General features: G+C 38.7%; 1 protein-coding gene and 1 pseudogene across 1 annotated transcript; one reads left to right on the forward strand and one right to left on the reverse strand.

The window, feature by feature from the left end:
• Nucleotides 1-4,458: 4,458 nt before the first annotated feature.
• LOC124231933 (olfactory receptor 4C45-like) lies at nt 4,459-5,421 on the forward strand. Its single transcript, XM_046648932.1, has one exon. The coding sequence runs from the start codon at nt 4,459-4,461 to the stop codon at nt 5,419-5,421; it is 963 nt and encodes a 320-aa protein (XP_046504888.1).
• Nucleotides 5,422-11,065: 5,644 nt separating this feature from the next.
• On the reverse strand, nt 11,066-14,949 carry LOC124231931 (olfactory receptor 4C3-like; annotated as a pseudogene).
• Nucleotides 14,950-15,469: the final 520 nt, after the last annotated feature.

The following is a 15,469-nucleotide window of genomic DNA, read 5'->3' on the forward strand; positions in this document are numbered from 1 at the left end:
GTACAACAAAGGAAGCAACTGAGAGAGTGAAAAGTCAACCTATAGAATGGAAGAAAATAATTGCAAACCATACATTTGATGAGGGTCAATTTCCAAAATAAAAATAACTTGCACAACTCAACAGCAAAAATAGCCCAATTTTAAAAATGGACAAAGGGCTTAAATGGAAATGTCTCCAAAAAAGATATACAAATGGCCAAAAAGTATATGAAAAGGTGTTCAAAATCATTAATCATAAGGAAATGCAAATCAAAACTACAATAAGATATCACGTCACACCTGTTAAAATGATTAATACCAAAAAGACAAGAAATAACAAGTGTTGGCAAGGATGTGGAGAAAAGGCAACACTGTGCACTGTTGGTGGGAATGTAAATTGGCTCAGCCTTTATGAAAAACAATATGGAGGTTGCTCAAAAAATTAAAAATAGAACTACTGTATGATTCAGTAATCTCATTTCTGGGATTTATCCAAAAGGACTGAAATCGGGATCTCAAGGAATTATTTGCGCACCTATGTTCATTTCAGCATTATTCACAGTAGCCAAGATGTGGAAACAACCTAAATGTCCATTATGAATGGCTTAAAAATGTGATATATACACATATGGAATATTCAGCCTTAAAAAAAGAAGAAAGTCCAGCCATTTGTGACAACATGGATGAATCTTCAAGTCTTTATTCTAAGTGTAATAAGTCAGTGATAGAAGGACAAATACCACATTATTCCAGTTACATGAGCTATATGAAATAGTCAAACTCATAGAAGTAAAGAGTAAAATAGCAGTTTCCAGGGGCTTTGGGAAGGGGTCATGAGGAATAATTGTTTTTAATGGATATGGAGTTTCAGTTTGGGAAGATGAAAAAAGTTCTGGGAGATGATTGGCGATGTTTGCACAACAATGTGAATGTACTCAATGCCACTGAACTGTACACTTAAAAGATGATTAAAATGGTAAGTTTTATGTTATGTATATTGTATCACAATAAAAAAAGTACCAAGGAAGAGGGACAGACTATGAGTGAGGTTGGCAGTAAACAGACAGAAAAATTGTTATCTGTCGAGGATAGAGTTGAAAGCATAGATTTCCTTTCTGGTTTTGGACTACAGAAGCATGTCAATTTGGTTTAAAGATTATGGTTGATAACAAAGAAAGATGATTCTTTGCAGGGTTCCAGCCAGCTCTTCATCGCCTCAGAAGCTGAGAGAGAAAAGATGGTAGTGGAGCCTCCTTTCTATAGAGTTTATATTCTCTAACTCTGGATGTCTTTATACATGAGTGCTTCGCTGAGTGTGATTTTCTCAATGGCTACTGTGTGAAAGCATAGTAAAGCACTTACTTTACTCTAAGTCCTCATGATTCTCTCTCCGTGGAGTAGAGAGAAAAACTATACTCCCCTGACTACATCACAAGAATCTGTCGTCTAGGATCTCACCCCAAAGGAAATTGCTATGTCTATGAATTTTAAGTTACTAAATCTTTGATAGCTGGGAACCTTGCCATCTAAGTCTTCTTGGTCAGTCACTAATAAAAATGTGACAATCTCCCAGGGCAATCTGACACATAACCTTGAAGACTAGCATTTCTATTCTCAGGACGACCTTATTCAGAACAGTCATGTTTTCGAGAGAAATCCATTCTCTCAACTCTGGCCTATGTCTAAAACCACTCTATATTCCTATGCCAGGCTCACCAATGCCAAAATGAGCAACAAAGCCCTGTCATGAATCTTTCCAACTTACCTTACCCAAGTCTCATCCTAAACTATAGCTGGAGACATAAGTTTAACCAAAGCTCAACTGGATTTCTAAAACTGGTCTCTAATAATGTTTGTGGGTGCCAGGTGGGAGTAAATGAAAGACCTTGGCTGATGCTTCAGCAACGACTCCAACAGGGCCAATTACTAATCCTCTGAGTACTTGTGAGGTCAATGCATTACCAAATCCTTCACTTCCAGAAAGTCTATTTAAACATTTCTCTAGAGTAAATGAAGAAAAATTACAAAGAAGGATCTTAAAGTCCGTGTACCGACAAGCTGAAGATTTGTTTGGGAGACACTGTTCCCAAGCCTAGTCGGTTAGAAGGAGGGCTTAAATCAGGAATAAAAGGAATTCTCTCCACACTGTTCATGGGCTTTTTGGAAACAAAAATTTGGCAGAATTTATTTAAGAAAACAATGTCCAATCAAGTGGATTCAATTCACTTATATATTTCGTAGTTGCATACACTAACTTTTCCTGACTTGAAGAACATTGTTTTTAATTTGGATTGGATAGAGTCCTAAGAGATCTGAAAAAAATATATATTTTGAAGATGTATTTACACCTTCACAGGAAACCAGGAAAGTGAGTAGAAATTAAATCCTAGAGCTATCACCATTTCTTGACTGATAATGGGAACCAAAATAACGCAAAATGTTCAAGATTGGGAAAGTTGTCTAGAGAGATAAAAAATTCAGTGTCTCACTCGGCAGCTCTTGGAGTCTATTTGTGGCTGTGGTGCCTATGCCCTGAGGAGAAGAAAGCAATGACTGGGCTTAATCTGAAAACTGAGGAATCCACAATCAACTAGATCCAGGTCAGTGAGAATTAAATCTTTCTCCTGATTTTATTTAGATTAACTTAATTTAGCCAATTTATTTTCACTGAAATAGGTTTTGTAGTTATATTCTATGAATTGAAGGTTAATCTTTTTCCCTAAAAATGAATTTGCACACAATGACACAAAAATATCAATGAAAAACACTATCTGTAATGTTACCAAACAAGACGCTGTTGAGAACTATTAAAGTCACTTTTCCAACATTGTGGTTAACATTTATGTCTCACCAAAAAGACTGATTCTGTGGATTTCTGCTTGTAATGATTTGAAATTCTTTCCCCCTTTCATGACCTCCATTTGCCACGTTGAAGTTAGAATTTGTGAATTAAATCTATTAAAAATGACTAAACTTAGTCACCATCTATTGCAGCCATGGATAGAGAAGAAGCAACTCAGAGACTGAGCTTTCCTGAAAACTAAAGCTATCTTTCCTCTCCTTTATTGAAGCTGAAAGATCACGATGCTGAATTCTGTGTTCAGAAATTTTTGAAGAAAAATATGTGCTTATGTTTCTTCGCAGGGATTGGAGAAAAAAGAAAAATAAGGGGAGAGGAACAAAATATCTTAGATCTTTTGTAACAACAACGTGTACTCACTCTTGAAAGTCTATGTACAGATCCTTCCAAAAATAGATGTACATATATTCTTGTATATATTCAATATTTCCACTAGTTAGCAATGAAAACTTCAAGTTCATCTTAATTGATTAAACTTATGCCAAAAGGGAAAACTGTATTACCTTAGGTGACCCTAACATTTCAGGCTTGTCAGTAGGAAACTCAGGGAGAATTCATGACATTTAATTCCACTTGTAAAAGGTCAGTAGAGTAATATATCTAATCCAGAGCACCTTTCTACATGTGATGAAATAAGAACTGCACAGAGAATTCATTTAAGAAACATTGGGAACATTTCAGGGAAATTCATACCGCTTACATGTCCACATTCAAAGATGTGGAAAGAGAGAGTATGAAAGAGTCATGTCAAGCCACACACAACATCTGGGGCTGTTGAGTGAATGCTGCTCAAAGAGCTGTTCTAAAGATAGTTCCTTGGCATTTTGAGGGGAAAAAAAACTCCATCGGCAGCTCTGTCTCTGTCTGTCTGTGCAGGTGCATTCACTAGACAGAAAGGAATAACAGTTCACAGAACACAGCTGGTATAAATATAGTAAGGCTTGGTACTTTCATATCTGATACACAGATGACTTTTAAAAGAATATTGTGTTTAGGGCCAGCCCGGTGGTGCAGCGGTTAAGTTTGCACTTTCCGCTTCTCAGCGACCCGGGGTTCGCCGGTTCAGATCCCGGGTGCAGACGTGGCACCGCTTGGCAAGCCATGCTGTGGTAGGCATCCCACATATAAAAGTAGAGGAAGATGGGCATGGATGTTATCTCAGGACCAGTCTTCCTCAGCAAAAAGAGGAGGATTGGCAGCAGTTAGCTTAGGGCTAATCTTCCTTGGAAAAAAAAAAAAAAGAATATTGTGATCATATACTTACAGGTATTCATGCCAATAGACAAGAATAACTTGAAAATAAATGTTATTGGTGAAATTTGTCCGCAAAAGTGATATATAGCCATCTGTGAGACTTTTAGATCAAGAAACTTTGGAAGTCAACCATAAGTCAACATTTGTAATAACACCTTGCTTGTATTCTGGTGTTAGTAAGGTATAGCCACTATCCAATTAATAGGAATAAGGAAAATTTAACCTCCTTCCTTTCTGCTTTACAACTATCTGCAAAATGGCAGTGAGTGGAAGGTCCAGTCACAGAGACCAGGACTCAGGAGATGATGGAATATTTTAAACGGAATTAAAAATATCATCACTTAGAAATACTATGATCTTTCCAGATGGATCATTTGCTTACAACCCAAGCTGAATCAATGGAAAACATGAACAGTGTAACAGAATTCATCCTGCTGGGTCTGACCCAGAATCCAGAACTGCAGAAAGTCTTATTTGCTGTGTTTTTAATCCTCTACTTGATCACATTGTCAGGTAACCTGCTCGTCTCAGTCACCATCTTCATCAGCCCAGCCCTGGGCTCACCCATGTACTTTTTTCTGTCCTGTTTGTCCATTATAGATGGTTTATACTCTTCTTCCATAGCACCCAAAATGATCTTTGACTTGATCTCTGAGAAGAGCACCATATCCTTGAATGGCTGCATGACTCAGCTCTTTGCTGAACATTTCTTTGCTGGAACTGAGATCATTGTGTTAATTGTCATGGCCTATGACCGCTATGTAGCCATCTGTAAGCCCGTGCACTATATGATCATCATGAAGAGACCTGTGTGTGGTTTCCTGGTGGGAATGGCTGTAGTTTTAGGGTTTCTTCACGGAGGGATCCAGATTTTGTTCATGATCCAGTTACCATTCTGTGGCCCCAATGTCATTGACCATTTTATGTGTGATATAATACCTCTTCTGGAGCTGGCCTGCACAGACACTCACACTTTGGGGCCTCTGATTGCTGCCAACAGTGGGTCTCTCTGTTTGATCATTTTTTCTATGCTGGTTATTTCCTATGTCCTCATCCTATGCTCCCTGAGGACACATAGCTCTGAAGGGCATCACAAAGCCCTATCTACTTGTGCCTCTCATGTCACTGTTGTCATCTTATTCTTTGTACCTTGTTCATTTCTGTACCTAAGACCTGTGACCTCCTTCCCTGCTGACAAAGCTGTGACTGTGTTTTGCACCATAGGAACTCCTATGTTGAACCCTTTGATCTACACCCTCAGAAATACAGAAATGAAAAATGTCATGAAGAAACTCTGGGGGCAAATAATGAAAACCGGAGCTAAATAAATCTTGTGGTTGGAGTATCTAGGCAAAAAAAATCTAGTGATCTTTTATAGAGATTTATCCTCCTCCTTAGTTCGTTAAACTTGGGACAGTCAATTATCCTGCCTGGATCAGTTTCCTTCAGGAGCCCACATGTTATGGACAGGGCTGACATATCCATTATGGCACAGTGGGCACAGTGCGCAGGGCCTATGATAGTTTTAGGAGCCCTTGAAATATGTCAATTTCTTTTAAAATAAGAATAAAAAATGAATGTAACCCAACTTGGAGAACAGTGGTCTTTACACCAATGCAGCCATAAAATATAATTTTTATTACCTTTATAGAGGAAAGAATCCATGAGGACAAATGTATGAAAGGCCCACAAAAGGCATAGCATTGCCCTGATTGTGGGTATGAAACAGATCAACAGCAATATTCTTGAACACTCTTTGTACCCAGCACTACAGTTAGAATGGAGTTTTATTTTAAAAGAGGAAAAACAATTAAATATGGAAAAAGTGTAGAACAGTAGGAAAAGAGGCTTCAAAAAGCACTTTTAATCAAAACATACTTCTTATCTTCCTAAGTTTAAGAGGTTTTTATATGTCCTCCCATAACAAGAATAAAAAATTTTTTACTTATTACAATCTGAAGAAGAGTGCATTTGCATGCTAAGGTGCTTTCAAAAAATTACATCTCCACCACTCTCTGTAGCATACAATTGTCTACAAAAAGAATTAGAATTAGAATTGGCTGGTGCAAAGGAAACATAATTGAGAGTTAAGGCAGAAAGTATTTGTACATTAAAGGCTTGTCTTAGACACAAAGGAAAAGAAGACTTTGGAAACAAAACAACTGTTTTAGAAAATCGCTAGTGATGTAAGAACAAGTTTATGTCATTAAGTTGGACTTGATCACAAATCTGGATTATAGAAAAGAAACCATATCATGAACATAATGAAATTCTAAGAGCTTCGGAAATAGAAGGTTTGAAGTCAGGCATTAAGAGCTTTGGATCAAATAGTCTTGATTTTGCATCTTGTCTTCAGCTTTAATTAGCCTTGTAAATGTAAGCAAGTTGCTCCACCTCTGCACCTGTTTTTGTGTTTCTTTTTCAAAGATCAGCACCTGAGCTAACAACTGTTGCCAATCTTCTTTTTTTTCTTCTTCTTTCTCCCCAAAGAGGCCCCAGTACATAGTTGTGTATTCTAGTTGTGAGTGCCTCTGGTTGTGCTATACGGACGCTGCCTCAGCGTGGCCTGATGAGCGGTGCCATGTCTGCGCCCAGGATTCGAACCAGTGAAACCCTAGACCACCGAAGCAGAGCGTGTGAACTTAACCACTCAGCCATGGGGCCAGCCCCTCTCTACCTGTTTCTTAATCCGTAAAAGGGAAATAAAATTACATACATCCTTATGTTGTAAGAATTAAGCAGTTTAAATTGAAAAAATTAGTTAGCTGAAAGATAGTGAAAATTTCTGAGATGCTGTATAGCTGTCAGAGATGTTGTCAGGGCATAAGGTATTCTGGGGACTGCAGTTCCTAACAGAGGAGACCAAGAACACTGCTGCTGTCTTTCATTAACCATGATCACAGAAGGCCCAAACATGTGACTCAGCCTCACTTCACTTCAAAATATGTCATAAACGGCATCCACTGACAAGCAGGAACAGCATAATGGTGAGTAATTACCTCAGCAAGGAAACTTAACGGGGTCAATGAGCAGGTCTCTGGACACTAAGAGCTAGCCCATCACCAGCTGTGTATTCTGGGATTAAAATGCCTTTAAATATCTCTGTAGATACAAATGGGAGAGCTGGTTGGAGCAACTGAGAGATGCCTAAGTAGAACTAATTTCAAAAGCTCTCACTAATGGTGGATTCTGTCTTGTCCAGTCCTCCAGAATAAGAAGGAAAAGGGAAAACCCGGTGCTGAGACTAAAAGACCTTCCTCTGTATAGAGTTTGTGATTCTTGAGGAAGAGCTCAGAAATCTCTTTTCAGGAGAAGATTTCTCACCCTGGGATTTTAATATCATGTGATGCTGACATTTCTCATGCTCTCAGAACATATATAGGTTAGATCTCACTATATACAAAGACCTTTAAAAATAGATGTTTTGCCATAAATTATGTGTGACCATCTTGTAAATATATGCAAGCAATGGTAGGTTTAAAAAATCAAATTTATCTTTTAAAGATCTAGTTCTTGTTCCCAAGAAAAATGGAATGAAAAAGGACAGTGTAAAAATAAGGAGAGGAGAAGGTAGAGTAAGATAGCTAATGTTAATTGAGCACTTTTCGTGGCTAAAGTGTTGACCTAAGCACTCACTTTACATCTTTTGGACGCAATTGATTTACGACCCTAATTTCTTTCTGTCCTTGATTTATTTGAATCCCCAAACTACGGAACTTACTTCTGTCTAAAACATTTCATTATTTGAACATAATGGTGACTCTACTCATAGGCTAAGGTGTAAGCATTAATAAAACAATGTTAGTAAAATTAATTATGACACCTTTTTTTATTGAGTATTTACTATGTGCAAAGTCCTTTATACTCTTTCTGTTATTTAATTCTCAGTACAGCTCAATTAAGTGCAGTAATGTGGATGTTCTCATTTCATAAATTAGGAAACCAAGGGATAGAGAGGTCCATTACATTGCTCGAGATCAGTTAGCTAACACTTGGCTGAGTCAAAATTCAAATCTGAGCCTGTCTGACCTAAACTCTTTGTGCTTTATGAAACCCATTTTGTATCCTCTTAAGGTAAATAGACAACAAGTTAAATTTCTTACATTTCTTTCTAATCTTTGAAATTCTCTTCTTGAAACCCTTTGGCCTTCATTGTTTGAAAGAATTTGAAGGTAGACTTGCTTTCATAGATAGGCCAGGCTGAAAATATCTGAGTCTGCAAAGAATCAGCTGGTGACCAGTTGGTAACTTATAACTCTGTAAATGTTTTGAGTTCCACATAACAGGAAATTTCTTTGAAATTATTGTTTTCTCCATCTGCACTGGTTTGTACATAAAGAAGTACTTTGTGGCTTATATAGTATTACTTTCCTCTGATAAATTAAAAAAAAAAAAAACAAATATGTTTCCTATGAATGTGTGTTCATCCTATGATTGTCCATTAAAACAAAACAAAACAAAACAAGAAAACTCAACTTGAGGGAGGGGAGTTCAAGAGAGGTGAAAAACTATTTTTTCAAGTAGCTTGCCAGTAGCCGTATAACAATGAGTTGCAGAATAAAAATCTCAAATATGTCTTCTTTTTTGATTTCACATGTATATTTTCAACAGTGCTTAAAATTCAGAGGCTTACATTATTTCCAGCTTCTGTTCTTCTGTTTTCCTTTTCCCACTGGCAGGGAAGGGAGCTACCATTTATTAGGCTCCCATCAACCTGTCAGACACTATGCTCTTCTTACACATTTGTGTCTCATAACACACATATATGTATGTATAAGGGCATACACTAATGAATAAATGCCCACTTTTGGACAAATAAACTGAGGATCAGAAAAGTTTACTGTGTAAGATGCCTTGTAAGCTCAACAAAAAAAGTAATTTAGCCCCTGAGAGTAACTTTTAAGATGGTTGAGGTTTAACCAAGTTTATAGAAGAAGCTGAAGGAGGAGGTGGAGGAGGAGAAAAAGATGATGACATCTAAAAGCATATCTACCAAAATGTTGATAGTGACTATCTCTAGGTAGTGTGCTTATAGGTGGGTTTACACACACACACACACACACACACACACACACATCTTTATTTTCTTATGTATTTCCCATCTTTTTCTAAATTTTAAAATAGATACATGTTTTGAGGGAAAAATATTTTACATAGTGTCCAAAAGGGAAACACTATTACCTTTATAAACAAAATTAGTAATAATTTTTAAATCATATGGAAAACTTCTGGTGACATTTAGTCATGTCTTTTTTCTAGCAGGTTGAATTTTTTTAAAAATTAAGCAGCATTCATAAGTTAGTTGAACCATTATTAATAACGATTTGGAAAAGAAACAAGGGGGCACTAAGATCAGTCCTTTATGACATTTGATGTTTTAACTGCACCAGAAATAAAGGTGCATTTCAAGTTTCAACTAAAGTAAGAACGCTTTTCTAAAAAGCCTCTTGAGATAAAATTGTGGCAAGCTGGCAAAAAGATAGGCTATTTTTTAGCGAGCCTCAATATGATCTTTTTCTTAGTTGATTGGAAAATCATCTCTATTATACTTTTATTGTCTAACAGGAGAAATGAATATATATAGAATTCAAGGTCTCAGTTATACCTAGCTATAGACTGTCAAACTACGACAAAGTGAAAGAAGACAATATTTATTTTGCCTGAGAACTCTATAACTGTTGTTTTTGTTATACATAGAAGTTTGGACCTAAAATAATAATTATTTCTTGATGATCTCCTGAACTTAGGAGTTTTGGGAGAGTAATTTTGAATAGTTGTAGTAAAGAAATTGCTTTTCACATTAATTTTTAGTTGTTTTTTTCTTAGTGTAAAAAGTCAATATGTTGCAACATGGTGAATTACAGATTAACTGTCAATCAAAGGATAAGTTTATTATATATTATGGGAGCCTAGACTCTTAAAGGGTGAAGCCTCAAAAGGGATATGGTCAGCATTTGTAAAACCAGGAAAAGAATGGAATGAACATGCGTGTATGTTTCAGATTCCAAAGCACTAGCATTCCTGGAATTTGAAACAGAAAGAGTTAGAAAATATATAAGTAAATACCACTTTGTATCATTGGCCAAAAAATAAACCACCCTACGCTAAATGAAGCATATATTTCAAACTTGGGAGAGATAGAAAAGCAAAAGAAAACAGCCTCTGTGTGGAAGGTTAGGAAAGACTTGAAGTATGTATACAATAATATCAAGTAAAACATATTGGGTGTATATGTGCAACACGCTGGGTTAAGACCTTTACGTAGATTATCTAATTTAATTCTCACAATAACACTGTAAACACCTATTATGCTTGTCTTTGTCTTTATCTTAAAGAAAGGCAGCAGGGGCTTATAGAGGTTTGGTCATTTACTCAAGGTCATGCCATGAGTAAGCATGGGAAATAAGATAAGCTCAGGCTGATCTGTCTCCAGAGCCAGGTCTTACCCTCTCTGCCACAGTGTAGCAGCCATACTGCTGATGTCATAAAGGGTGATGAGAAGCAATGAAAGCCAGGCCTAGATGCACAGACTGCTAAACATAGCTAAGCATGAAGTTATTTGTCTTAAGTTGCATTTTGTGTTACATTTCTACTACTCAATATATCAACATGAATTGCTATTTAAACATCTGGATGATGGATCAAAAATAACTGTTTCTGAATTTTGGTTTAGGTACTTCAAAGCTAGATCACTTTGATTATAAATTAACCACACCAGGAGACACAATTTCCTCATTTCTAAAAGAGGGAGAATAATCATTCATGCCATATATAGTTCACATAGTTGTTTTATAATCAAATTATGCAATTCAAGTAAAAAGACTAAGTAAACTATAAAAGTCTTTGAAGGTGAAGGAATGGATAAGATGGAATAAGATAACATATGATAAAAAATAAACATGTTTGTTCCACTTACAGAAATAAAGTCATTTTTATTTCCTGCTTTACTGCTTATAGTCGATCTGCAATTTCTTACTGTGTGAAGAGCTTTCTCACGGCGTTTTTTACCTCTTCATTTCTCAGGGTATAAATGAGTGGATTCAACATAGGTGTCTGAGTACCATAAAATACTGCCATGTTGGCTATAATTAACAAGACAGGAAAAAATAAGTGTTGGAGAGGCTGTGGAGAGAAGGGAACCCTCATAAACTGCTGGTAGGAGTGCGAACTGGTGCAGCTGCTGTGGGAAACAGTATGGAGAGTCCTCAAAAAATTAAGAATAAATCTACCATATGATCCAGCTATTCCATGGCTGGGTATTCTTCCAAAGAGCATGAAAACATGAATGCATACAGCTACATGCACCTCCTTCTTCACTGCAGCATTATTCACAATAGCCAAGACTTTGAAGCAACCTAGGTGCCCACTAAGCGATGAATGGATATAGAAGATGTGGTATATACACACAATGGAATACTACTCAGCCATGTGAAATGATGAAATCCAGCCATTTGTGAAAACATGGATGGACCTCGAGGGTATTATGCTAAGTGAAATAAGTCAGAGGGAGAAAGCCAAATACCATATGAAATCACTCATAAGCAGAAGATAAAAACAATGATAAACAAACACACAGAAACAGAGATTGGATTGGTGGTTACCAGAGGGGAAAAGTGGAGGGAGGAGGGCAAATGGGGTGATTAAGCACATATGTGTGGTGATGGATGGTAATTAGCCTTTGGATGGTGAACCTGATGTAATCTACACAGAAATAAAAATATAACAATGTATACCGGAAATTTATATAAAGTTATAAATCAACATTACTGCAATAAAAAAAGAAAAAGAAATTTTTGAAAAAAGATTTAAAAATACAGAGACATCAGCAACAGATCACAGTGAGCTGTTCCCTTCGTCTCTCCCTTTTATGAACTACAACTTAATGGACACTCACTGACCAATGGAGGAAGCCCACACAGTACAACAGGATGCCTGAGAGACACACACAGCTATACATCTGAGGGTGGATGGACTGGCCCCCAAGGAAGTGGCAAAAATATGTGAGCACACCCTGCTCTCCGTGGTAGCCCTGTGCGTGCACACAAACGCTTTCCAACATGGTGCAAGCACCTGGAAAGTGGGAACACACAGCAGGGTGACCATAAGAGGAGGAGGCAGTAACCCTTAAACCATGGTCGCTCTCCTAGTGGAGAGAGGGAGCCCACCACACCCCTGTGCCATAAAGGGGCATCAAGGGTCCCATCAAGGAAGCCACGCCAACCAAGCTCAGCAGCCCTGTGGACTGTGGATCATATACAGGGACCTTAGCAGATTTCCACCCTGGGGCAAACACTTCTCAGACACGCACAGTGCTCACAGTGCAGCTGTGCTCCCAAAGAGGGTACAGGTTGGGGAGGCAGCAGGAATAGGTGTGGCAGTTTTTTTTCCTAAAGATTTTATTTTTCGTTTTTCACCTCAAAGCCCCCTGATACATAGTTGTATATTTTTAGTTGTGGGTCCTTCTAGTTGTGGCATGTGGGATGCTGCCTCAGCATGACTTGATGAGTGGTACCATGTCTGTGCCCAGGATCTGGACCAGTGAAACCCTGGGCCGCTGAAGCGGAGCACGTGAACTTAACCACTCAGCCCCAGGCTGGTCTCAGGCACAGCAGTTTTGAACTCACAAGCGCTGACTTTCCTGGCAGGGAGGGGGAGCCCACCATGCCCCAGGGCCGTCAAGGAGCAGCCATAGCTCAGGTCTCAGCGAGGAAGCCCCACCAACCAAGCACAGAGACCCCACAGACTGCAGATCGTAAACAGGGAACTCAGTAGATTTCTGTGCTGGGGCAAACACTTCCCAGGCTCGCACATATGCTCACGGTGCAGCTGTGCTCCCAAAGACAGAACATGTCCTGGACAGCTGCAGGAATTGATGCAGTAGCTTTGAGCCCACTGGTGATCACTTTCTGGTGGGTAGGGGGAGCTCAGAGCACCCCTGTGGCACCAGAGAGAGGCCCTAGCCTAGGGAGGAAGCCCCGCCCGCCAAGGACAGTCCACACAAGTCCCTGAACACATCCCAGGCTGGGGCAAGCACCCATAATACCCCCACAGCTTCCAGCAGACCAGGTGGGGCCAGAAACACTGTTCCTGCTCCCCGCCCCCCCCACCGGTGGGGAATACCACAAATGCTCAACAAAAGATTAGTTCATCAAACAAAGAGAAACTGCAGCAACAATTCAGACCAGAAGGAAAATGGCAATTCTCCAGAAACCAACACTGAAGACACAGAAATATACAAGCTAAATGACAAAGAATTCAAAATATCCATCATAAGGAAACTCACTGACTTACAAGGAAACACAGAGAGACATCCAACAGTATGGAGATTCCTGAACAAACTAAAACTACAAATACTGTATGACCCAGCTATCCCACTACTGGGTGTCTACCCAAACAATTTGAAATCAACAATCCAAAGTAACATATATACCCCTATGTTCATTGCAGCACTATTCACAATAGCCAAGACATGGAAACAATCCAAGTGTCCATTGAGCAATGATTGGATAAAGAAGATGTGGTATATATATATAGTGAAATACTACTCAGCCAGAAAAAATACAAATTCATTCCATATGCAACAACATGGATGGACCTGGAGGGAATTATGCTAAGCGAAATAAGCCAGGCTGAGAAACACAAGCACCATGTGATTTCACTTATATGTGGAATATAAACAAACACAGGGACAAAGAAAATAGTTCAGTGGTTACCAGGGGAAGGGGTTTGGAGGTGGGCACAGGGAGTGAAGGGGAGCACTTATGTGGCGACAGACAAGAAATAATGTACAACTGAAATTTCACAATGATGTAAACTATTATGAATCTCAATTTAAAAAATAAAAATAAAAGTAAAATAAATAAAATTAAATTAAAAATAAATAAATAAAATAAGCAGAGCTGGTGATACACTTGAGTGAGGTATCTACGACTATCTTGAACCAGTAAAACTATCCAACTAATCCACAGATTTGTAGGCAATAATAAATGCTTATTATATTAAAAAAATACTGCCATATTTTTGTCTATGGATAAAGTAGACATTAGGTGTATGTAATCAAATATACAGGGCACAAAGAACAAGGCAACAACAGTGAAGCAGGCCCCACAGGTGGAGAGGGATTTGCAGCTCCCTTCTGCACTGTGGGGCCTCAAGGAGCACAGGATGACAATGTAGGAGGCAGCCAGCATGAGGAAGTTCAACAGGCAGATGACACCACTGTTGGCAACAAACAGCAAACTGATGACATGTGTGTTGGTGCAGGCGAATTCCAGCAAGGGATACAAGTCACAGACAGTGATTGATCACATTGACCCACAGAATGGCAATTGAAGGACCAAGAGGAGCTGAACCAAAGAACGCAGGAAGCCCCCCAGCCAAGCCACCCCCACCAGCAGGGCAAAGAGATGCCTGGTCATGCTGATAGTGTAGTGCAGGGGCTTGCACGTGGCTATATAGCAGTCATAGGCCATCGCTGTGAGCAGAATGATCTCAACACCTGCCAAAACATGAGCTCCAAAGAACTGAGCCATGCAGCCCCCATAAGAGATGGCTCTCCCCTCATACAAGAAGTCAGCAATGATTTGGGGGGTCAAAGAGGAAGAATAACAGGTGTTAACAAAGGACAAGTTGTCCAGGAAAAAAATACCTGGCAGAATCCAGGATGGGACTGGAGGTGACGGTCACCACAATGAGCATGTTTCCACAAACTGTGACCGCAGAGATGATCAAAAAGACCACAAAGAGAATTCTCGGTACCTCTGGGTTCTATGAGAGTCTCAGCATGAAAAATTCTGTGACATTGTGTGGTATTTCTATAGAGGCCGAAAACACTGATAAGGCAGGTACAGTATTGCCTGTAAAGTCAAGAGAGAAACATAATCATAACAGAACTAATTCCGGGGGTAAAATGTTGCAAGATTTCCTTTAGTTACACCCACTTCCCTCTGTCCCTCTTAAGCCTTTCTGTTCCAAAATTCTTGTATCAATTCATTCTGTTAACCAGAAAAGGTGAGCATATGTCTATCTGTTAACTTCAGCATCACTGGGCACTAGATACGTAAGTTATTACACAAAAATAACTTAATTATCTAAATTTTAATTTCTGTTGTTGCTACTGAAATTGAACATTAGGCAGACCGATTTTCTAACCCAATTGGAGCACATCTCTGAAAAATTTCAGCATGGTGCCACATAGATACAATGATACTTGAGAAAATGATACTTGAGAATGTTGAGGATTTCCTGAAATTTCTGCATGTGTAGTGCATACCCTTTGAATTAAATATTTCTCCGTGGACTTTGCAATGAGGTTTGCTGTGCTTTCTGTCAGTTTTTCCAATAATAACACAAATTTATGTAAAACAAACTGAAACA

The sequence above is a fragment of the Equus quagga genome, unplaced genomic scaffold, assembly GCF_021613505.1.
Source record: "Equus quagga isolate Etosha38 unplaced genomic scaffold, UCLA_HA_Equagga_1.0 HiC_scaffold_12451_RagTag, whole genome shotgun sequence".
NCBI lineage: Eukaryota > Metazoa > Chordata > Mammalia > Perissodactyla > Equidae > Equus > Equus quagga.